Source organism: Sus scrofa, unplaced genomic scaffold, assembly GCF_000003025.6.
Source record: "Sus scrofa isolate TJ Tabasco breed Duroc unplaced genomic scaffold, Sscrofa11.1 Contig2553, whole genome shotgun sequence".
In the NCBI taxonomy this organism is placed as follows: domain Eukaryota; kingdom Metazoa; phylum Chordata; class Mammalia; order Artiodactyla; family Suidae; genus Sus; species Sus scrofa.
Genome location: NW_018085123.1, coordinates 39172 through 63664, shown reverse-complemented (window position 1 = coordinate 63664; position 24493 = coordinate 39172). Strand labels below are relative to the sequence as shown.

Genomic DNA, 24493 nt, shown 5'->3' with positions numbered 1-24493 from the left:
CATATCTTCCTAAGGTAAGTTGTCAATGAAGAACAGCTTATGTTGTTTCAGCCTCACTCTCTAGGAATTCACTAGGTGATGGTATTTGTTTGCTTCTTTCTCCTTTTAGCCCTTGTCTTGGTTTCTTGCAGACCCTTTTCTGCCGATTCTTAATTCTTCCTTAAAGGTAGTTTGTTTAGGGCTGAATTGTACACTCTTTTTCATGGTTTGCATGATAACTTGTATTAACTGCTTACATATATTTTAAGTTTTGAAACTGGCTTGCCTTTTTGAGAAATGTGCTTGTGTGTGTATGTATAATTTGTTTAATGAATGCATACATAGGAAAATGAATTTGAATGTGGGGGACAGAATTTGTATCATTTTTCCAGTTGGTCAGTATGTTAACTGCACTCATCTCTTGACTATCCATAGCTAATTCTGTAACTAGCCTACTTTCCAGGGCCTTTGACTCCCAGTTTGCTCTCATTTCTTCATTTCTTCAATAGACATTTATTGATTGTTCGCTATATGCTAAGCCTGCTGCTGTAAAAGACACAAAGATACTTTAAGATGCAGAGTATTTATTATTAAAATTGACCTTTGAACAACACACGGGTTAATCCACTAGTTGGCCCTCAGTATCCTCAGTTCCCGGGCATCTGCAGATTCAACCAACAACAGACTGTGTAGTATAGTAGTATTTCCTATTGAAAAATATGTGTAAGTGGACCTGCCCAGTTTAAACCCACACTTTCAAGGGTCATCTGTATTTGCCTGCAGAGACCAGTCCATAAATCCTCCATGGTTCAGTCACATTTGCCTCTGTTTGTTCCCACTGCCACTGATCTTTGGAGAGGGAAGCCCAAGATTAGTTGACACCGAGTTGCTTTCTTGAGACTCAGGATCTTGTGAGCAACTCAGCGAAAGCATCAGTGGTGTGGGTAATGTGCTTGACACCCTGCAGCAGGACATTGAAGGCACTATAGTATGATAGAGTGTTGAATTTGAAATCAGGAAACTTGGATTTGAACTCTGCCTCTTCCAACTACCAGCTATGCAATTGGGCATATTATTTAACCTCTCTGTATAGCTCATAATGTAGTTGTGAGGATTCAGTGAGATAGCACATGTCAAATACTTAGCACAGTGTCTGGCATACAGTGAGTACTCAGGATTACCTATTATGTAGGCTGGTTTTACTTCCACTTTGATGGATAATCAGGAGGTGACTGAAAGCTAAATCATGCACGACTTTGAGTTCACAGGCTTGTAAAATGTTCATGTTTGTTTATGTTTCATTCTCTTCAGCTTGCATTTTTATATTAATGAAGTTTTTCTGCATGCATTTTTTTTTGGTATGATATCTATTATCAGACAGTGGGGGGAATGAAAACGCAGAAATCACTTAGTGGACCTTTGAAATGAACTCACAGATTGATTTAGTAGAAAGGGGGCTGGTACTGGTAGTTAATAAAAAATTTCTCTGCCACTAATTCAGTAGGTAACTTTTTACAAGTCAGTTCACCAAATTGCGACTCAATTTTATTTATAAGTTCAGAGGATTAGTTCTAGATGATTTTTTTTCTAGCTTCTGACATTTCTAAGAATCACTAAAAAGTTGTAATTACAGTAGGATTACTTTATTAAAAATTTAACATTACATATTTGGATCTAATTGAGCTTATTCACATCCCTTACACTGTGTTACAAAGAATAATGAAAAACTGGGATGCCATTAGCCAAAAATACATAGCAATAGCAGTACAACAGTGAAAACTAATCTCCTATTTTCATGCTTTTCACTCCTTTTAATTTCTTTGTAATTAATGTTAAATATCGTTTTCATCATTGACTTGAAGCCGCCATGAGTAAGTTAAGTAAATTAGCACTAATTATTGAGAAATTAGGAAGCAGGTACTTAGTAGACTAGTTGCTTTTTACTTTCATGTTTGGATAAAGCAAATTTAAATGATTTTTAAAAGTTTTATTCATTGAATCCAGAAATAACATACAAACTTCAAAGGTCTTTTATGTGATCTCTTATAAATGACATTTTGTTTTTTCATATTTTATAATACATTAGAATTAAGAAAAATGTCTTAATGCTCTATTTTTTGTGTGATTTAAAAAAATCTAATTATTAATTATGATTAGAACTTGCCATACCACTGTACCTTTATGCTAACTTACTGAATCTGTATATTGTTTCATATCAAATTGGGCTAATAGCTAAGACAGAAGACCATGGAACTAACACGAGCATGTCAGAAACAATATGAACTGGAACAGGAATTGGCCTTTTATAAAATTGATGCTAAATTTGAGCCACTAAATTATTATCCATCAGAGGTGAGTTATTTTAATTTTGTAGTAATCCAAAGTTAAAGCCAGCATAGAATGGGGCAGAGGAGGAAGGGTGGTAGAGATGGTCAAAGGATTTTATCAATAACTATTCCATGTTCTTGTTATGAGGATATCAGCAGAGTCAAAGTATTTTGCTTGAATCTGTAAATTTTTTGGCTCAGCGAAATAGAGCAGTGTCCAAAAGAGATTAAAAATCCCAAGACGATATTTGGCCACATCCATATTCATAACCCAAAAGAACTTTCTTATCCTTAGTTACCTCACTCAAGATGTGATTGATCAGCTTCCTTAAATCCATACTGCCAATAAAAGTGCACCACCTGCTTCAGTGATCACGGAATGGGCATCTCTGTACATTGTCTGTTAAATAATCACTGGCTTCACTATTAGTTAACCATTATTTGTACCGATGCCATAAATGCTACTGCAGAGGGGAACCATTTAACTTCCAAGATCCACTGATTCCAAACTATAAATTATTTACTCAAGAGTTAAAATTTATTAGACTGATATTTTACTTATATATCAGCTGAGAAACCAAAATAAAACACCTAGATTTCTGACTTGAGAGATTCAACAATGCTGAAAAAAGACATGTAACTACAGGCACTTCCTTAATCAATCCAGCTCACTCTTTGGAGATAGGAAGAGGAATCCTTTTGAGACCATTTTTTTTTGTTCCAGTTCCTTTTTAGTATATTAAGAATAAGATAAAAGAATGAAATGTATTTTTTAACTTTTATGTGTGTAGGATTAATATTTAGGCAATTCTGTGGTACATTCTTCACTAATAAAATGAATAATGTCACTTGACTGCATAGAAGTCACTTACTAAACCATAAATCTCTCTATTTTGTTTTTAGTATGTCGACATTGATAAAGCCCCAGATGAAAGCCCTTATATTGGCAAATCCAGATATAAGAGAAATATGTTTGCCACAGAGAGTTATATTACTGATGATGCACAGGCAGTAGAGATTAAGAGGATGGAGCTAGGTGAAGAGGAACAGCTTAGAAATGAGCATGTGAACTTGAGTGCCCATACACCGCTGGACATACAACTGGAAGACAAAGAAAACAAAATAAGTGCAGGTTAACAAAAGTTACTTTAAATTCTTTAAAATTATAAAAAGATTGACTACTTCTAATTAAACATGCTGAAGATGTTGTTTACACAAGAAGTCTAAAACAAAAGTAGTGATTCATTGAGCAAATTATTTTTTAATGATTCTTGTTATGATGGAGATTTGGTGGGGGTTTTTTTGGCTTGTTTGTTTCTTTTTAGGGCCGCACCTGCGGCATATAGAAGTTCCCAGGCTAGGGGTCAAATTGGAACTGCAGCTGCCAGCCTACACCAGCCACAACCATGACAACATCAGATCCGAACTTCATCTGCAACCTACCCCGCAGCTCGCAGCAATGCTGGAGCCTTTAACCCACTGAGCAAGGCCAGGGATCAAACCTGCATCCTCATGGATACTAGTTGGGTTCTTAACCTGCTGAGCCACAGCAGGAACTCCTGAGAATGGGGTTTTTGTCCATAATTTGATGCCAGCATATCGAGAGGATCCAAGAATACTTAAATCTTGCCCTGCCATCAGGTCCTTCTCACCACTGGACTATACATTCGGAGATATAATTAGTAATAACTGAAGGAGGTATTGATTCCTGTGCATGTTGCCAAAACCTAAAGCAGTGTTTTGGATAAGTTGAATCAGTGTAGTCTTCTTAGGCTTGGGCCTAAGTCTGGCCCCTAACTCCTCCTGACTTATCCCATACTCCATCTCCTCAACCTTCCCCTCCCCTCCCAGTCATCTAATTCAAAGGAACTTACCACTTCCTGGCAAGTCAGAGAGAGGAAGAAAGCAATCCAAGGAGACCCTTAGACCATCCAAATGGCAAACTTTGATTGCACTTACTCACTTAGCTGCATGGATATGGAGGGAGGAGAAAGCAGACCTGAGTTCATGTATCTCACTAGTAATCATGGCCCATTGGGGGAGTCTCAGTCAATGAGATTAGTAGTCCATCTTTCCATGATTGGCAACTAAATGGAAACATGGAAGGCCAGGAGTTCCCATCATGGTGCAACAAAAACGAATCTGACTAGGAACCATGAGCTTGTGGGTTCGATCCCGATCCCTGGCCTCGCTCAGTCGGTTAAGGATCTGGCATTACTGTGAGCTGTGGTGTAGGTTGCAGATGTAGCTTGGATCTGGCATTGCTGTGGCCATGGCATAGGCCAGCAGGTGTAGGTCTGATTTGACCCCCTAGCCTGAGAACCTCCTTATGCCATGGATGTGGCCCTAAAAAACAAAACAAACAAAAACACAGAAGGCCAATAGAAGTTGACTTGGAGAGGGGAGAAAAGAGGCTGAGTTGTCTGTGTCTGCATGTACTATATGCAAGATTCTGGAAGGGGAAGGCAAAACTAAATTGAATGTAAGTACAGACTAGCTTCAAGGGGCTTATGGTTTTACAAAAGGCAGGGAGGGAGGAAGAGAGAAATCAGAAATTTAAGGTATAAAGTAATTGATTTAAGTATAAAGTAAGAGTCTCTCCAGTTGGGAGAGACTGTTCACAGTGAATTTCTTTTCTTTTCCCTTTGATTTTTTTTTTTTGGCTGCACCCGTGGCATATGGAAGTTCCCAGGGCAAAGGATTGAGTCTGAGCCACAGCTGCAGCAACGCCTGATCCTTAACCCCATTTGGCTGAGCCGGATATCAAACCCTTGCCTCTGCAATGACCTGAGCCTCTGTGGTTGGCTTCTTAACCCACTGTGCCATAGCGGGAGTGCCCAGTAGTAAATTTCCTGATACTGAGTCCCATCATAAAGCATTTGCCTCTTCCAAGGTTTTTGTTTAATACTCTAATAAATCTCATTATAACTGTGACATGTAAGTGCATGTTTACAAATAAAATCCTTATTGTCTCAAAAGAGTTCTTTAATGTTGGGAGAATCAAGTAAAGCCCCATTTATGTTAAGAATTTTACAAAAAAAAAAAAAAGATCAATTACAGCTTTAGAGTATATTGTGAAAGTATTCTAGAGATGAACCAATAAAGAGGAAAACTGTCATAAGAAATTACTTATTATGGGAGTTCCCTTTGTGGCTAAAGTGTTATTGAATCTAATTAGGATCCATGAGGACGCAGGTTTGATCCTTGGCCTTGCTCAGTGGGTTAAGGATCCGGTGTTGCTGTGAGCTGTAGTATAGGTCGCAGACATGGCTCAGATCTCACGTTGCTGTGGCTGTACAGCTCGGATTCGACCCCTAGCCTGGAAACCTTCATATGCTGTGATTGCAGCCCTAAAATAGAAAAAAAAAAAAGAAATTACTTATTCTTATTCCTGTGATGTATTTATAATCGCAGATATTTAATTGGGGAGGGAGGAAGTTATTGCTAAGAAAAAGGTGGAAATTTGAGAATTCAAGATTTTTCTTGTCTATGTGTGCGTGATTTTTAAATTCGCAGCACAAACTCGACTATCAGAACTGCATGATGAAATAGAAAAAGCAGAACAACAAATTTTAAGAGCTACTGAAGAATTTAAACAACTGGAAGAAGCTATGCAACTTAAAAAAGTAAGTAAAAGTAAAGCTGCATTGCTAAGAGGAAATGCCAGAAATGAAATGTGTTTCCCCTTCATAACTGTGTAAAATGGTCTTTAAATCAGTGATGCCTAATTAATCATGGAGTAACAAATTTTAGAGTCAGATATGATTCTAGCATTTTCCAATTATATTTCCTTCCATTCAGGATGACATTCTATTAGCATTTTTTAGAGTATGTAGATATATACTATTTAACAATTTATGTAAAAAGATATATTCCATCTACACTATTGTGAACATGTCTGATGTACCCAGGTAATAATCTCCTTCCTGATATATCTCCTCGAATTTACTTAAACACTCCCCACCTTTAAGATCCTGGGACCTAAATTAAGAACCCAATGACCTCTCTAATATGAACATTGTCACAGCAGCAAAAATGTAACTGATATAAAATATGGTATACAAAAAGAGTGTGTCATGAAGAAGGAAGCAGTTCAAACCCATCATATAATTGCATAGGAAGAAAATTCAAAAATGGAAGTATTTTGACATTTCAGTTTTTAAGTATATAAAAGGTTATATTTCTTTGTAAATTTTAAAATTCAGTATTTCAAAATCATGTTGGTAACTGTATTCATAGCATAGTAGGTAGACTAAGAAAGTAAAGTCTAAGTTATATATTCTTTTGAAAAGATACCCTGTATTTTTACTTTCTTTTTTTAATTTTATGATTTATTTTTTCTACTGTAGTTGATTTACATTGTTCTGTCAATTCCTACTGTACAGCAAAGCGACCCAGTCATTCTCACATTATCCTCCATCATGTTCCATCACAAGTGACTAGATATAGTTCCCTGTGCTATATACAGCAGGACCTCATTGCTTACTGTGTTGTTACTTTCAGATTACATAGTAACTATAAATTGATTCAAGTTGATTTGAAACATTATAAAGCAGTTGCTGACTGGGCTAGGTCCTAAGTAATGAATGAAACAGATATGTGTTCCTCCTTCATATGCAAGAAATAGGCAATAAATAAGTAAAAATAAGTTAAAAAGAAATGTTTAAACAACATAGAGTTGCAGGGAAAAAAAAAAAAGAAAATTGGGACAGACAAAAAAGGATGTAGAGGAGTTCTCTTGTGGTGCGGTGGGTTAAGGATAGGCGTTGTCACCGCAAGGTCTTGGGTTATTTCTGCGTGAGGTTCCGTCCCTGGCCTGGAAACTTCCACATGCTTCGGACTCAGCCACACAAAAAAAGGATGTAAATTGTGGAAACCCACAAAGGCCTCTCTGAGAAGGTGGCATTTAGGCTGATACCCAAAGGATGAGAAGGAGCCAGTGAGGCAGAGTTAGGAAAAGAGTCTGCCAGGCAGAGGTGACTGTGTCCAGAAGGCATCAGACTAAAGACTGCTCTGCAGAGTGACGGGGAGTGTAGTGGAAGATGAGATTAAAGTCCATGCCAGGTGTCATAGGCCATTTTAAGGGGGTTGAATTTTATACTGAAATGTCATGGGAAACCTTTGAAGTACTTTAGGCGGTGGTCTGGCTGTAAAGTCGCTCTGGCTACTTGATGAGAGTGAAATGGGGTGAGAGAGATGGAAAAGAGTGGAGATGTGTACGTCAGTCTAGGAGGCTGTTGTTTAGTACAGACAAGAGATGGTAATGACTTGGACTACAAAGGTGGTTGTGGACATGGAGAGAAAGCAGTAGAATTGATAGGCTGTAAAGATAGATTGAAAATGGGAGATGAGGAGTTCCCGTCGTGGCGCAGTGGTTAACGAACTGACTAGGAACCATGAGGTTGCGGGTTCGGTCCCTGCCCTTACTCAGTGGGTTAACGATCCGGCGTTGCCATGAGCTGTGGTGTAGGTTGCAGACGTGGCTCGGATCCTGCGTTGCTGTGGCTCTGGCGTAGGCTAGTGGCTACAGCTCCGATTCGACCCCTAGCCTGGGAACCTCCATATGCCGCGGGAGCGGCCCAAGAAATAGCAAAAAGACAAAAAAAAAAAGAAAAGAAAAGAAAATGGGAGATGAGATAGAGCTATCAAGAATGATTTTAATAATTAAATGAGTAAATGCAATCTAGCCTAAATTGTTCATTACACTATCAAGCCACTTGATACACTAATACAAGGGTAAGTGCTATATAAAGTCAGCTACTATTGATATTATGGTTCTTATTATTAATGATTTTAAGTTATTTATACTTGGATGACAGCTTCATTTCTACCTGCTATTATGTTTTCATAAGCTTTTATAAAATAAGATTTTCTACATTTAATAAGGATAAAAGTATGAAATATGAGTGGAGTGCCTAGGTAACTCCTACATTTTACTTTTATTAAAAAGCATGGAATACTTTTAAAAATTGTACTGTTTTCTGTCTATTTGTAAATCAATGTTGCTGCCTTCTGTTAATTGTGTGTTGGGATGTGGGGGGAATTAGATTTCAGAAGCAGAGAAAGACTTACTTTTCAAGCAGTTGAGTGGTAGGATACAACTTCTAAATAAATTACGCCAAGAAGCTCTGGATCTAGAAGTACAGATGGAAAAGCAAAGGCAAGAAATTGCTGAAAAGCAGCGAGAGATCAAGGACCTGCAAATAGGCATAGATAGCCTGGATTCCAAAGACCCAAAACATGTAAGTATATGAGATTTTGGCTTGTCTACAGGGACAATACTTCTAGATATTTTGTCTCATCATTTTTAGCCTGAGACCCTTCTGAAAGTCTCTTTTATTTTGAAGCACAAATTTGGGTATGTGTGTTTATGGATGTGTGTGTATGTTATACATATACATTTATATGTATGTATGTGTATTGTATGTATATATATGCATATAATACAAATACGCATATATGTGAAGTGTATGTGTGAGATTAAAACAGAACACCCTAGGGCTTGAAGGAAGTAGCTTTCAGTAGAATGATGGATGCATGATACACTTATATTTATTTTTTTATTTTTTTTGCCTTTTCTAGGGCTGTACCCAAGCCATATGGAGGTTCCCAGTCTAGGGGTCCAATTGGAGCTGTAGCCACCAGCCTACACCACAGCCGCAGCAACATGGGATCCAAGCAGCGTCTGCAACCTACAGCATAGTTCACAGCAAGGCTGAATCCTTAACCCACTGAGCGAGGCCAGGGATTGAACCTGCAACCTCATGGTCCCTATCAGATTCGTTAACCACTGAGCCACAAGGGGAACTCTTACACTTATATTTGTATGTGGTTGAATTTCATTATATTTCAGATCAAGAGAAACCACTTTAAGGTGCTCTCCAGTCCTATTATTCTTTCTCTTTGCTTTATTTTCTTCTTACTCAAGAGCAAACTGAAGAGCTTAGGGTGTTCAGAACCCTTTTCCTACCTCTTCTTTTTAACCCTTTATGCAAATATTCCACTAAAGCTATTTGTTGTTTCATATTGTTTTGTCATTAAAAAGAAAACATTTCTGGGAGCTCCCACTTTGGCACCATGGGTTAAGGATCTTTGTTGCTGCAAGTGTGGCTCAGATTTGATTCCTGGCCTGCAAACTTCCATTTGCCACAAGTGTGGTTGTTAAAAAAAAAGAAAAAAGAAAGAAAGAAAGAGAGAGAGAGAGAGAGAGAGAGAGAGAGAGAAAGAAAGAAAGAAAGAAAGAAAGAAAGAAAGAAAGAAAGAAAGAAAGAAAGAAAGATTTGTTGAGTTTTCTTTTGGCGCAGCAGATTAAGGATCCAGCATTGTCACTGCAGTGGCTGGGGTCACTGCTATGGCGCAGGTTTGATTCCCAGCCTGGGAACTTCCACATACCGCAGGTGTAACCAAAAAACAAACAAACAAACAAATAAAAAACACACATTTCTCTAGAGCATGTCTTCCTAAAACGTGACCAAATGTGGTCAGTTGCCTGGGAAGTTAGGTTCTTGTTTTTTCTGTCTCTACTCTGAAGTCTTACTAGTGGTAAAACAGAAGTAAAAATATTTCCTGCATATTTAGCTGGTATACTTTGAATAATCTCTGGGTTAAGAGAACTCATATAATTTAACTTGGTAAGGACAATGCACTATAATTGCTTTAAGTACTTGGCAAGTTATTTAATTATCCCTTTAAACATTTTAGTAAAATATCATAGATATTTTTAGCAGGCCAGCTAATTTTGACAAAGGTTGACTATATCATCACAGACATAAGGTCTTTTCTAACAAAAGCCTAAGACTGGGTATTAAAATTGAAGCCAAGGGAGTTCCCTGGTGGCTTAGCAGGTTAAGGTTCTGGTGTTGTCACTGCTGTGGTTCAGGTTCAGTTCCTGGTCTGGTAACTTACTAATGCCATAGGCGTAGCCAAAAATAAATAAATAAAAATTAAATTGAAACCAAAAGTTGTCTTGATTTTCTTTTTTTAAAATTTTTACTATTTTATTTATTTATTTTTTTACCTGCACCCAAGGCATGTGGAAGTTTCCAGGCGTGGGATCGAACCTGTGCCAGTTACATAGCCTGTGCCACAGCTGTAGCAATACCAGATCCTTAACCCACTGTGCCACATAGGAACTTCCTAGTCTTGATTATCTGAAAGAATTTTCATTACGTGAAAAGTTAGAGATTTCAAGTAATATATGATGAGTAATATCTTATTTTGTTGCATTTATTTGTTCAGAAGTCTGCCATCCCATGTAAGGCCCCTGAGGACAGGAACTGTATCCCCAGGGGCCAGTGCTATGTTTATGAATGCTTGCATCAAGGAAGGTGGGAAAGAACTGGCCTATAAGCACTACCCAAAGCTCTTTTACTGCCTTTTCTAGTTCTGTAATCTATGAGTATAATTAGAACCTAGATTATCTCTTTGCTTTCAACAAAGGACTGCGCTATTCTTGGCATGCAGGGAGTCTAATGCTCATTGGACTTCTGTAAAGAATTATATACAGAAAGGAGTTAGAAGTAGGAAAGGCATCCATGTTTTGAAGATAGTCAAAATCAATATTAGGAGTTCCCATTGTGGCTCAGTGGGTTACGAAGCTAACTAGTATCCATGAGGATGTGGGTTTGGTCCCTGGCCTCATTCATTTGGTTAAGGATCTAGTGTTGCTGTGGCTGTAGTATAGGCCAGCAGCTGCAACTCTGATTTGACCCCTAGCCTGGGAACTTCCATATGCCACAAGTGTGGCCCTTTTAAAAAGAAAAAAAAAAAAATCAGTTTTAGAAGAGGAAACATACAGACCTTTTTGGTATTGTTAAAACTGGTAAAATTTAGTTCTTAGAGTTATAGCATTAGTCTGAGCACCAGAGGATATCTCTTTTTAATTTGTTCACCCAGAAGGATCATCTTTTTCTAATTTGCACAAAGTCACATTATTGGCTAGTGTTAGGCACCCCATTTTAAGCTTCAAAATGTGAACATTTTAGCAAGAGGGAAAGAATCAAGTATGGTATACCTTCTTATTTTTCTGCAGATAAAAACTTTTATTTTTATTATCAGATGAAATATCTTTCTGAATAGCATATAGAATTCAAAAGTAAAAGCTTGAGAGATTAGAAAACAGTAAATGACTGAGATATGATGGAAAACAAATATATTAAGTGCCAATGATATGTCTTGTATTGTACTTGTTTTTTGGCATATATGGTGAGGAACATTATTTTATTACAACATCCAAATGAAATTTGTGACTTTAATTAGCAGAAGATGAAAATGTATTTTAAAAAATTAAATGATTTCCCAAAGTCCTCCTTTTAAGGAGAGGCAAAGCCCATGCTTACACTACTAAGGTGACCTTCTGCTCACAAAGGAATTAAGAGTCTAAAGAGAGTAATTAGTTTTAAAATTAGCTCAGAGCCAAGCCTACTCAAGTTTTCAACAAACATAAGCATTTAACTAGTTTTCAAAAGAAAAATGTACTATTTAAAAATAAAATCCCATTTTAGTTATAGAAAACGTTCACAGCTAGAAAAACAGATATCACCGGAGCAAAACATAATAAAGAAAGATTTGTATCTCTGCTGCCTATCCAGCAATACCCTGTGGAAGCAAAAGGTAACCGTATACTAGAGGGAACTAGCCTGTAGTAATCTGTTGCAAAGGTTGTGCGTGATTGGCCCTGTGGGAGCTTCCTGTGTTGTGATTTGAAGTGCGGAGGGTGGGGTCTGCCTGCAGAGGCTGCTTGTGATTGGATGGGCTGGGCTGCCGCTCAGTGTCTGCCAGGAATGTGGTTCGAAGCACTGGGAGGTTACAGAGGCTCCGAGGCACTTACAAAAATGTGGCTGTCAGAGAGGGAAGTACACATGAATTTGAAGACAGCATTAGAAAGCGTTCCGCCCACAGTTTCTCTGTTCTCTACGGCTCAGTTTTAACAGGACAAATTCTAAGTTAAGGTATGACCATTTTCTCTCTTTCTGTACAAAGGACTTAAAAAGGAGGAGGAGTCAGAGATGTAAGTTCCTGTTTTTACAATACCACTATTGTGAGCTCCAGGGTAGTGAAAATTGCTGAATCTACTTTTGCTCACATGTTTTTAGTGCAGATCATTGGCTGGCGTATTGAACTAACTTTTTTGTCCTGCGTGTAGAGATTTCAGTGGAAGTTTTAATGGTGAATTTTAAAGATTTATTGATACAGATGTGAGTGCAGAAGTTTTTAAAAATTCTTTCTTGAGCCATAAAATTCTAAATGTACTTAGAATGTAAGCTTTTATCTGCAGTTACCTTTTCATAAAGATTTCAGGTGGGTATTTTGGGAGAATAGGAGAAGAGTTTTGAAAAATCCAATCAAGTTGTACCATTAGTAAAATAAAAGCCTTCCACTCAAGCTACCACTCATTCTTCAAAAATGAAGAGATTTTCTCTCTTGTCTTTGGGGGCAGCAGAAGTTAAACTGAGGAAGTGTTATTTTTATAATCAAATGGGGCTTAGACTTGAGAAGCTTGGAGTTTGCTGTTCTGACTGTATTTAGTTCTTTCTCATGATAACGCTGTCTTGATTTATTATTGTTCTGTTCCTCTGATCCTATGGGGGCAAACTATAGCTGTAAGGGTGTAAGTGGGAAGGACAGATTCTCTGGGGAATTATTTTGTCTCCATATGAACAGTTGCCTAAGGAGACCTATTCCAAGTCATTTGATGGATCTGAAATTCAGTTTTCCCATGTATAAAAGGAAGAGTTAGATCAATGGTTTTTTAGGTTTTATTTCCCCCAGGACACCTGGAAAATACAATACAATCCTTTTAGTTAACAGTATCGCCCTAAGTGATGACGTTCGGGGTGCGAAAGTGTGTGTGGGTGTGTGAAAGCTCTTTTTCCACCAGGATATAATAATGGTCGGAGGTGTGCCTCCATAGGCCCTCCATCCTGAGATAAATGGTCTTTGAGGTTTCACTCAACTCCTCAGCTTATGGAACTTAAAAGTAAAATATTTCTTTGTGTAAGGAATTGAAAATAAACTTAAATTCTAAGAAAGTGTTATTTCATGTCTCTATTCCCCCCCTCCAAAAAAAAAAAACCTTTTTAAAAATTATATCTGTAGTTCCCGTGGTGGCTCAGTGGTAACGAACCTGGCTAGGATACCTGAGGACACAGATTCAGTCTCTGGTCTTGTCCAGTGGGTTTATGGATTGTGTGTTGCCGTGAGCTGTGGTGTGTCACAGACCTGACTCAGATCCCATGTTTCTGTGGCTGTGGCGTAGGTTGGCCACTGAAACTCTGATTGGACCCCCTAGCCTAGGAACTTCCATATGCCGTGGGTGTGGCCCTAACAAGACCAAAAAAATTATATTTAATTTTCTTAATAAAATGTTATTACTGGAGGTCCCATTGTGGCGCAGTGGTTAACGAATCCGACTAGAAACCATAAGGTTGCAGGTTCGATCCCTGGCCTTGCTCTGTGGGTTAAGGATCCAGCATTGCCGTGAGCTGTAGTGTAGGTCGCAGACGCGGCTTGGATCCTGCATTGCTGTGGCTCTGGCGTAGGCCTGTAGCTACAGCTCCGTCTCGACCCCTAGCCTGGGAACCTCCATATGCCGTGGGAGTGGCTCAAGAAAAGGCAAAAAGACAAATAATGATAATAAAATGTTATTGTGTATTATAAAACTTTTTAAACATTAAAAAAAACTTATTGGAGTTCCTATTGTGGTGCAATGGAAATGAATCCAACTAGGGTCCATTAGGATGTAGGTTCGATCCCTGGCCTCTCTCAGTGTGTTGGAGATCCAGCATTGCCATGAGCTGTGGAGTAGGTTGCAGACATGGCTCAGATCCTGTGTTGCTGTGGCAGTGGCATAGGCTGGCACTGCAGCTCCGATTCCATCCCTAGCCTGGGACTTCCATTTGCCTTGGTCTTGGCCTCCCCCCCAGAAAAAGACAAAGCATAAAAAACTCATTTAAAAAACCTCCTGTAATCTTTCTACCCGGAAATAACCCTTGTTAACATTTTAGAACATAGTCTTTTTCTATGGATATGTGTATATATGTATAATAACGTTTTGAAAATTTTTTTAGAAAGACGCATTTTAATGCAATGCAAAGAACACTGAACTTGGCTTCATTACCTACTAGCTGTTCCCTTGGGAAAAAAACCACTTAACCTTCCTGATCCTCATTTTGCTTATCTGTAAAATGGAGATGATTCCCCACCTCAAGTTACCATGAGGCTTAAATGAAAACTACTCATGGGAAACAACAGAGACAGAAATAAAATGATGCAAATTGTTGCATATTCTTTTCCTTTCCTCCTTAGAAATGTTAAGGATTATTATTTTTTTAAGAGTTTAAAGAATTTGAGATTCTGATTTTTCCAATTCAGTGCCATATGAAGGCTCAGAAGAGGGGTAAAGAACAACAGCTTGACATTATGAATAAGCAGTACAAACAACTTGAAAGCCGATTGGATGAGATACTTTCTAGAATTGCTAAAGAAACTGAAGAGATTAAGGACCTTGAACAACAGCTTACTGAAGGTAAGAATTTAAGTACAATTTATAAGGTTTCAGTGTTAATAAAAGACATTAATGACAGGCATTAATCCAAATATTAGCTGAATATGCTTCAGCTGTTAGTACTAGGATTTGATCAGGAATATTTGCAGAATACTCAAAAATGTTCAGTAAAATTACAATTTTTGATTTTTGTTTTAATTGCATTGATGTCCTAGTGAGTCAGGTCATTCCATTCAATAAGCAAGAAATCCCTTCACAATTGTGATAAACTCTGGTATGTGATTTCTCTTCTGAGGCATAAAATCCTTTCAGAAGCAAAGAGTCCATTAATAGCAAGCATTTCAGTGTCCGCTTATAAGAGTGTTGAAAGAATTTTAGGATCTGCTTTTGTAATGCAAATTTAAATTGTGACATCGCCATAATATAGTGGAAGAGGAAGATAATAGGCTGTGGTGGTGAGAGCCTTGCTTTGGTGTAAAAAGACTCCAGTCCTTGTTTTGCCATTAAGTTCTATCATGATCATTCGTTTGGGGAAAGATTAAATGAGATAGTGTTCATCAAGAGCCTGGACATAGTAGGTACTCAATATATGGTTTGTTTGTTTTTTTTTTTAAGTCTTCAGGTTACAGATTTATGCTGCCAGGTTTAAGTCTTATATGTTGAGTGGTTTTGTTTTGTGTATCCAGCAGCAAAAACTCAGTTTTGTTGCACACTTTTTAATTATTTTATTTGGAAATTATCACTTTAAGCTTTTTACATCATAAATTAAGCATTTCATAAGCAGTGGCCATGATTGTGCTATTTTTATTGTATACCTGCTTAAACTCTTATACCATGGATAATATGGGGGAAAGCTATCATTATATCATGAAAAAAGAAATATAAGATAGAAATAATTGAAAGTGTAGAATTTCATCCTTAACTAGTAACAAATAGCTAAGGAGATTAAATGCAGTAAGTATATATCTTGAAAGCACTTCCTTGTTTACATTATCACCTTCCCTTTCTCTGTCTTCCATAGGCCAAATAGCAGCAAATGAAGCCCTGAAGAAGGACTTAGAAGGTGTCATCAGTGGGTTGCAAGAATACCTGGGGACTGTCAAAGGCCAAGCAACTCAGGCCCAGAATGAGTGCAGAAGGCTACAGGATGAGAAAGAGACATTGCTGCAGAGATTGACCGAGGTTGAGCAGGAAAGGGACCAACTGGAAATAGTTGCCTTAGATGCAGAAAATATGAGGAAGGTATGACTTGTTTCTTCTTGTCTGTTTTCCTTAGCCTCCAAAATAGATGATGTCCAAATTAAGTTAATTAAGGAAGTTAGCAACAGTGCAGTTATTATTATTGTTGCATGGATGTCCTAGTGAATCAGGTCATTTCCGTTCAATAGGCAAGTAATCCTTTTATGATCATGATAAACTCTGGCATGTAAACTTCTAAGGCATAAAATCCTTTCAGGAGCAAAGAGTCCATTGGTAGCTAAGTAGCTATTTAGTGTTTTGTTTTTTTCCCCTTAGTTGTGATAAAATACTTGGAACCATTATTTTTCCTTTACTAAGAAAAGAAAGATTATTTTAGCTGAATTTCTATCTCTAAAAATTATTGATCAAATAACTAAAAAATATGAAATTGTAGCTGTTATAAATGCTGTATTGGGTGTTCATATTTTATTATTTGTGTAGCAGAATTCAGCACAACATATTTTTTTCTTATTCTTGTTGCTATCACTTTATAATTTTAGCATTATTTTATGAATAACAAGACAGGCATAGCATGGTAGATTATACCCTTCCATACCTGATTTGTTGCCATTCATTTGGAGATTTCACTTTCTCTGTTTTAGTTGTTTGGCAAACTTAATCTTTCAGGAGAATCCATATTCTCACACCTCATCCTCAGAGGGCTGGCTCTGGAAATTTGAATTAATATGTCTTAATATTATGAAATTTATCAGGCATATAAGAATATAAAAAATATTTAACACCACATACTCACAACTCAGCTTAAGAAATGAAACATGCAGACATATTTAAAACCTTCTCTGTACCTCCTTCCAGAGGTAGCACAATCCTGAATATGGTTTTATCTCCCTGCATCTCTCTTCTTTTATCCATCCATAAACAATATGTAGTTTTGTATTGCATCATTTTAGGATTTATATACAAAATACATAGCATATTCTTTGGCCACTTCCTTTCTTCCCTCATGTTTATGTTTTTGAGAATTATACATCTTGATACATGTAGCTCTACTTTGTTTTTATCGATGTCTGCAACATCCCATTGTATGTACATACCACAAATTTATTGCTTGTGCATTCTCCTCTTGGAGGACATTGAGGTGGTTTCCAGTCTTTTGATATTAAGATGTTGAGAGTAACATTCTTATACACGTCTTGAGCGCGGGCGCTGTGTTCACAGTGGAACTGTGACTCAGAGTGTATGTGCGCCCTCAGCTTCACTAGATAATGTCAAATCATTGCCCATAGTCATCCTATGAATTTCTGTTCCCACCAGCAATGTGAAGGCTGCCATTACACCACAGCTTTGCCAATACCTTAGTGTTGTCTAACTTTTATTTTGTAAGCCTTTATTTTGAAATAATTTCAAGCTTATGGGGAGTCACAAGAGTAACTCACTATACCCTCCATTCAGAGTCACCAATTAATAATTTGCCACATTTGCTTTGTCTCTCATATATAATTTTACATGATTTTATATACATCTTTATATAAAAATTTTTCCTGATCACTGCAGAAGTAGTTGTAGACATCATGCTCTTTAGCTTCTAAGTGTTTCAGTATGTTTTTCCTAAGAACAAGGACATTTGTTCTTGTTCTTAGGAAAATTCAGGAAATTTAACATTTTGTCAGACTTGATGTTTGCCAATCTGCTAAGTTTGAAATAGTGTCTTTTTATCATGAAAATTTTTTCATTTATAGGGAAGTTGAAAGAATAGTTCAGTGAGCCTCAATGTGCTCTCTCCTAGATTCAACTATTTTGCCGTATTTGTTTTGTTTTTGTTTTTGTTTTTTGCTGGGTCATTTGAAAGTTGCAGATGTTGTGATATCATCTCTCCATGAAGTACACATCTAAAATCTTTTTAAAATGAGGACAATTTTGTACATAACTATGATACCATTGCTATACCCAGGAAAATTAATAGCAATTCCCTAATATTGTCTAATTTTGTCACATTTTCTCAGTTTGTGTCAAGAATGCCTTTCATGAGAGAGAGAGAGAGAGAGAGAGAGTGTGTGTGTGTGTGTGTGTGTGTGTGTGTGTGTGTGTAGAGTTCAGCTGATAATCCTGTAGAGTGTCCCACATTCTGGATTTGTCTGATTGTTTCCTCATGGTTTCTTTAACTTGTTCCTCTGTGCTCCGCACAATAGTATCTTGTTTTAACTGCATTTTCTCCTGGGTGCTGGAAAAGTTAAGCAATTTTATTGTTTATTTGCCATTCAGTGTTCCTCATCAGTGAATTCCCTGTTCATATTTTTTGCCTATTTTTTCTATTGGATTGTATTTTTCTTAATGACTTGCAAGAATTCTTTATATGTTTTGGGTATTAATCTTCTTTTGGCTGTATGTGGAACGTGCATTTTGGACAAGCAACCCATATAACTCAAATGCCAGGCAGTCTTTGTTGTGAGCCACTCGGGAAGTCCAGATGCCAGGTAGTCTTTGGATCATCCATTGAGCAACTCTTCTATAGATGTTCTTATCACAGGATCTTCCTGTTTAATCCAGAATAATTTGATCTAATTCTTCAAGTCCCAAACAAAAGGGGTGAAATATTTAATCATAAAAAACAAACAGGCTAAAATGAATGATACTATGATATGCTAATCAATATATACTTATGTTTTTAACATTCAAGTTTCTCTGTCATGCTTAATGCTAGAGAGTGCTAGTCCCAATTTGTTTCCGGGAAGTGAACATCTTGTGGTTTAATAGAAAGAATGTGGGCTTTAGAGTCAGAAATCTCAGTTCATATTCTGATTCTATCCTTTTTTTGGCTGCACAGACCTATGCTGTTTACTTAGATGTTTATTCTCCATTTCCTCATCTGTAAAACGGGGATAGTACCTTGCCTTACATAGTTATTGAAATACTGAAGGCAAACGCATTTGTCCTGGAGTTCCCTTCGTGGCTCAGCAGTTAATGAACCTGACTAGGATCCCTGAGGATGCAGGTTTGATCCCTGGCTTAGCTCAGTGGTTTGGGGATCTGGCGTTGCTGTGAGCTGTGGTGTAGTTTGCAGACACGGCTCAGATCTTGCATTGCTGTGGCTGTGGCATAGGCTGGCAGCTGTAGCTCTGATTTGACCCCTGGCCTGGGAACTTTCATATGCCACAACTGTGGCCCTAAAGAGCAAAAAAAAAAAAAAAAAAAAAAAAGAAAAAGAAGAAGAAAAAAAAATTTTGTCCCAATGTCTAATAGAAAATAGGCCTTAAATTTTATCCTGTCTTTTTTTCTTCTTAAACACATTTACTGTATCACACAAGTGGTTACTTTGGAAAACATGTTTCAGCTTACTGATTTTTCTGATTACTTTGAGTCAGGGTTTTGTTTTCCAGCCTGGATTCACACAGCCTACAGCTTCATGGTATTGCTAATGAACATTCTCTGTGCCAGGCCAGCACTGGCTGGCCAGCATTTGGTTTACGGGCTCAGGTTACTTATAATGATTTGCAGATGCTTAAGCAGACAGTGAGGGTTTTGTACTTAAACCTACACTGGATCCTTGCAGGACCTTGCAGAGCTTGAAAGCGCCCTCCAGGAGCAGCATGAGGTGAACGCATCCCTGCAACAGACCCAAGGAGATCTCAGCGCCTATGAGGCTGAGCTAGAGGCGCAGTTAAAAATAAGGGATGCTGAAGCCCACCAGCTCAGAGAAGAGTTAGAAAAAATAACAAGGCTCAGCCAGGTAAGTAAGAGGATAAAGCCATCTAGCAGCCAAGTGGCCTGGCCCTTAACATTATCAGTGTTCTTTTAATTTAAGATTAAACACTTTTTGGAGTTCCCGTCGTGGCTCAGTGGTTAACGAATCCAACTAGGAACCATAAGGTTGTGGGTTCAATCCCTGGCCTTGCTCAGTGGGTTAAGTATCCAGTGTTGCTGTGAGCTGTGGTGTAGGTCACAATCTCAGCTCAGATCCCGTGTCGCTATGGCTCTGGCGTAGGCTGGCGGCTACAGCTCCAATTAGACCCCTAGCCTGGGAACCTCCATATGCCGACGGTGCAGCCCTAGAAAAGACAAGAAGACAAAAAGAAAGATTAAACACTTTTTAATGTAATGTACCCAGCATTATGGGAAGAGCATATTTTTGGAGTCAGACATTCCGAGTTCGAAAGATCCCTGTGTGAACATGGGCAAATCATGTCATGGCTCTGAGCTTCTGGCAAATGCCTCCTCATCTATAACATGGGAGATGGTGAGGATAAGTGAGACAACAGGCGTGAAAGCACCTAGAATGGTGATCAATAAAGTCTAGATTTTCTTTCTCAAAACAGCTGTAAGAGACCTCTTTTAAGTTGATGATAAATTTTGTTACTTGCAATTTTGGTTGAGTGAAATATCCGCTAGTTTAAATTATACTTGCAAATAGAGAAATAGTTATTCATCCAATACTTACCAATTGGCCATTGAGGGCCAGGTGCCATGGTGCAGCAGGGAACAGCAAAGACATGGTTACTGTACTTATGAGGCTGATGTGTGGTAGGTGAAACAGGTGTGTTGGAGAAAGAAAAGTATAGGGTTATGTGGTAATAACGGAGCGGTAGTGAGAGGAGACTGCCCTATGGAAGTGATGTTTCAGCCAAGACCTAAAGGATGACAATGATTTGGCTGTGCAAAGGGAGCAAGTGTGAAAGGGGTAGGGGTAAGGGATGCATTCTTAGGCAGAGAGGCAAGGGGAGAGAGCATGATGCATTTGAAACAGTGAAAGTATGCCTCCAACATGCCAGGAGTGAGGAGAGGAGTAGGGAGTAAGGGAGAGGTAAGAGCAGAGAGGCAAACAGAAGCCAGTTACAGTATATTCTTGATCACATTAAAATATAGTTTTGTTGGAGTTCCGTTGTGGTGCAGTGGTTAATGAATCTGACTAGGAACCATGAGGTTGCAGGTTCGATCCCTGGCCTTGCTCAGTGGGTTAAGGATCCGGCGTTGCTGCGAGCTGTGGTGTAGGTCGCAGACGCGGCTCGGATCCCGAGTTGCTGTGGCTGTAGCGTAGGCCGTTGGCTACGGCTCCGATTGGACCCCTTGCCTGGGAACCTCCACATGCCGAGGGAGCAGCCCTAGAAAGGGCAAAAAGACAAAAAATAAATAAATAAAATATAGTTTTGTTTAGCTGTAAGTCAGATGGGTTTTATCTTCCTCCAGAAAGCCTGCTCAGACCTTCCTGTTATGCCTGCTGAAAATCTGGATTCAGAACTCTACTTTGATTTTCCTTTAACCTGTGCTCAAAGCATTTTATCATGTGTATGATAATCATCTGTTTAGATTGCCTGTTTCTCATGCTAGACTCCAAGCGCAGTGAATACCCAGATTGTAGATGCCTGTTTCTGTTTTCTCAGTGCCTGGCACATGGGGAGGGTCAATATGTTCTAACTGGATTAAAGTGAAATAAAATAGGATAGTTTGAAACAGGCTTATGAAAAGATGTTCAACATTGCTAATTATTAGAGAAATGCAAATCAAAAATACAGTGAGGTGTGGAGCTCCAGTTGTGGCTCAGCAGGTTAAGGACCTGATGTTGTCTCTGTGAGGATGTGTGGATGTGGGTTCAATCCCTGGCCTCACTCAGTGGGTTAAGGATTCAGCATTGCTGCAAGCTGCAATGTAGATTGGAGATGCGGCTTGGATCTGGTATTGCTATAGCAGAGGCCACAGCTACAGCTCTGATCTGACCCCTGGCCTGGGAACATCTATATACTGCAGGTGCTGCCATAAAAAGAAGGAAAAAAAAACCTGCAATGAAGTACCATTTCACACTGGTCAGAATCACCATCATCTAAAAGTATACAAATCGGAGTTCCCGTCGTGGCGCAGTGGTTAATGAATCCGACTAGGAACCATGAGGTTGCGGGTTCGGTCCCTGCCCTTGCTCAGTGGGTTAAGGATCCGGCGTTGCCGTGAGCTGTGGTGTAGGTTGCAGACGCGGCTCGGATCCCGCGTTGCTGTGGCTCTGGCGTAGGCCGGTGGCTACAGCTCCGATTCAACCCCTAGCCTGGGAACCTCCATATGCCGCGGGAGCGGCCCAAGAAATAGCAACAACAAAAAAAAAGACAAAAGACAAAAAAAATAAAAAATAAAAAATAAATAAAAGTATACAAATAATGAATGCTGGAGAGGATGTGGAAAAAGGGGAGCCTTCCTACACTATTAGTGGGAGTGTAAATTGGTGCAGCCACTGTGGAAAACAGTGTGGAGGTTACTTAAAAAACTAAAAATAGTCACCTTGCTGTGCAGCAGAAAATTGACAGAACACTGTCAATCAGCTATAATGGAAAAATAAAAATCATTATTTAAAAAAAAAAAACTAAAAATAGAGTTACTATATGATCCAGCAATTCTGCTCCTAGGCATATATCTGGAAAAGATGGAAACTTTAATTCAAACAGATACGTGCACCCCAGTGTTCAGAGCAGTACTGTTTATAACAGCCAAAACGTAGGAGCAACCTAAATGTCCATTGATAGAAGAATGGATAAAGAAAATGTGGTATGTATATACAATAGAATATTACTCAGCCATAAAAAAAGTGAAATTATGCCATTTGCAACAACCAGGATGGACCTAAAGATTATCACACTAAATGAAGTAAATCAGAGAAAGACAAATGTTATATGATACCACTTATATGTGGAATCTAAAAAAATGATACAAGTAACTTAATTATAAAACATAAATAGACTCAGACAGGAAACAGACTTATGATTACCACAGGGAAAAGGGCAATGAGGGATAAATTGGGAATTTGGGATTAACAGATGACACACTACTGTATGTAAAATAGATAAGCAAGGAACTACTGTATAGCACAGGGAACTATATTCAGCATCTTGTAATAAATTCTAATGGAAAAGAAGCTGAAAAAGAGTGTGTGTGTGTGTATACATATGTATATATTCACACACAGACACATACATATATGTGAATCACTTTGCTAATACACCTGAAACATTGTAATTCAGCTGTATTTCAGTTAAAATAATTAATTAAAAAATGATAGTTTGAATCCCAGGAATTCATGTAAAATGGCATTCATATGATTAGAAAAGGAAATAAAAATAGGTCTGGTTATTATAGTAATTATGTTACTTTGTATTCCTTTACTTATTAGATATCAAATGACCACTTGACAGTTATCAGCATTATATTTCTCAAGTGTACCAAGTTTTACAAGATTATGATTGACCTGATCAGAGTGTAGGAAATAGAAGGTTGGGAGGAGAACAGTTAAAATAAGAATAAATATGTATTTTTCAATAATAAAATTTCTGATTGGCATTGCCTTCCAAATAAATTTTCTTCTTTTAAAAGTTTTTAAGTAGTTTCCATTGTGGCTCAGCAGGTTAAGAACCCGACATAGTGTCCACGAGGATTCGGGTTTGATCCCTGGCCTCACTCAGTGGGTTAAGGATCCAGCATGCTGGAAGCTGCGTAGGTTGTAGGTCGAAGAGGTGGCTCAGATCCAGCATTGCTGTGGCTCTGGCGTAAGCCGGCAGCTACAGCTCCGATTCGACCTCTAGCCTGGGAACTTCCATGTGCTGTGGGTACGGCCTTAAAAAATTAAAACAACAACAACAAAAAGTTCTTAAGCCAGCCCTTACTAGCTTAAAATCCATTGTCCTTTGTACTTGCATCGTCCTTTGTTTTTTTGTTTTTTTTTTTCTCATAAGTCTTGACAAAAATATTATAGCAGCCTGGCCTTTTCACAGATTCATGTGGTATTGAAAAGGACATTCCCCTTCTTGGCCTCAGGACTGCCAGGTTTGGTCTTCAGACCACACGTTGAAAGTATGAAGGATAACACATCTCTGTATGATTTACAGAACTCTGATTGGTGCACTTTAATTACATGCAATCACTTATGATGCTTGTTAAATGCAGATTCCCGGGCCTCACCCTAGAAATTCTGGCCCATCATGTCTGAGATAAGAGTCCAGGTATCTGCATTTTTAAGAGGCTCACCAAGTGCTTTAGATGCAGGTATTTGAGGGACATGGTGTGAGAAATAGTAGTCTAAGGGAAAGAGCAGTAATTGTTGACTTTTTTTTTTTTTTTTTGGTCTTTTGTCTCTTTAGGGCTGCACTTGCAGCATATGGAGGTTCCCAGGCTAGGGGTCCAATTGGAGCTTGTAGCCACTGGCCTACATCACAGCCACAGCAACGTGGAATCCAAGCCATGTCTTTGACCTACACCACAGCTCATGGCAACGCCGGATCCTTAACCCACTGAGCAAGGCCAGGGATCCAACCCTTGTCCTCATGGCTACTAGTCAGGTTCGTTAACTACAGAGCCACGACAGAGCTCTCCTGAAACACAGAGCTTTTAAAGGGAGGTATCTGGACTCACTTCTGGAGATTCTGATTTGGTGAATCTGGGCTGAGGTGATTCTGATACTTACTCATCCTTATATATTAGTAGTTTAAGGAGGCATGTGGGAAAGCTTACCTTG

The 24493-nt window shown here is 38.5% G+C and overlaps 1 protein-coding gene across 1 annotated transcript in view; it reads left to right on the top strand.

Annotated features, from left to right (window-relative positions):
• The window catches only part of LOC102166678 (centriolin-like), an 82411-nt gene that overhangs the window by 18981 nt on the left and 38937 nt on the right, over positions 1-24493 (top strand). The window contains 8 exon segments of the mRNA XM_021081915.1: positions 110-166; positions 2212-2331; positions 3210-3438; positions 5823-5932; positions 8354-8548; positions 14679-14832; positions 15833-16053; positions 19562-19738. Of these exon segments, the coding sequence (XP_020937574.1) occupies positions 110-166; positions 2212-2331; positions 3210-3438; positions 5823-5932; positions 8354-8548; positions 14679-14832; positions 15833-16053; positions 19562-19738 (1263 nt within the window).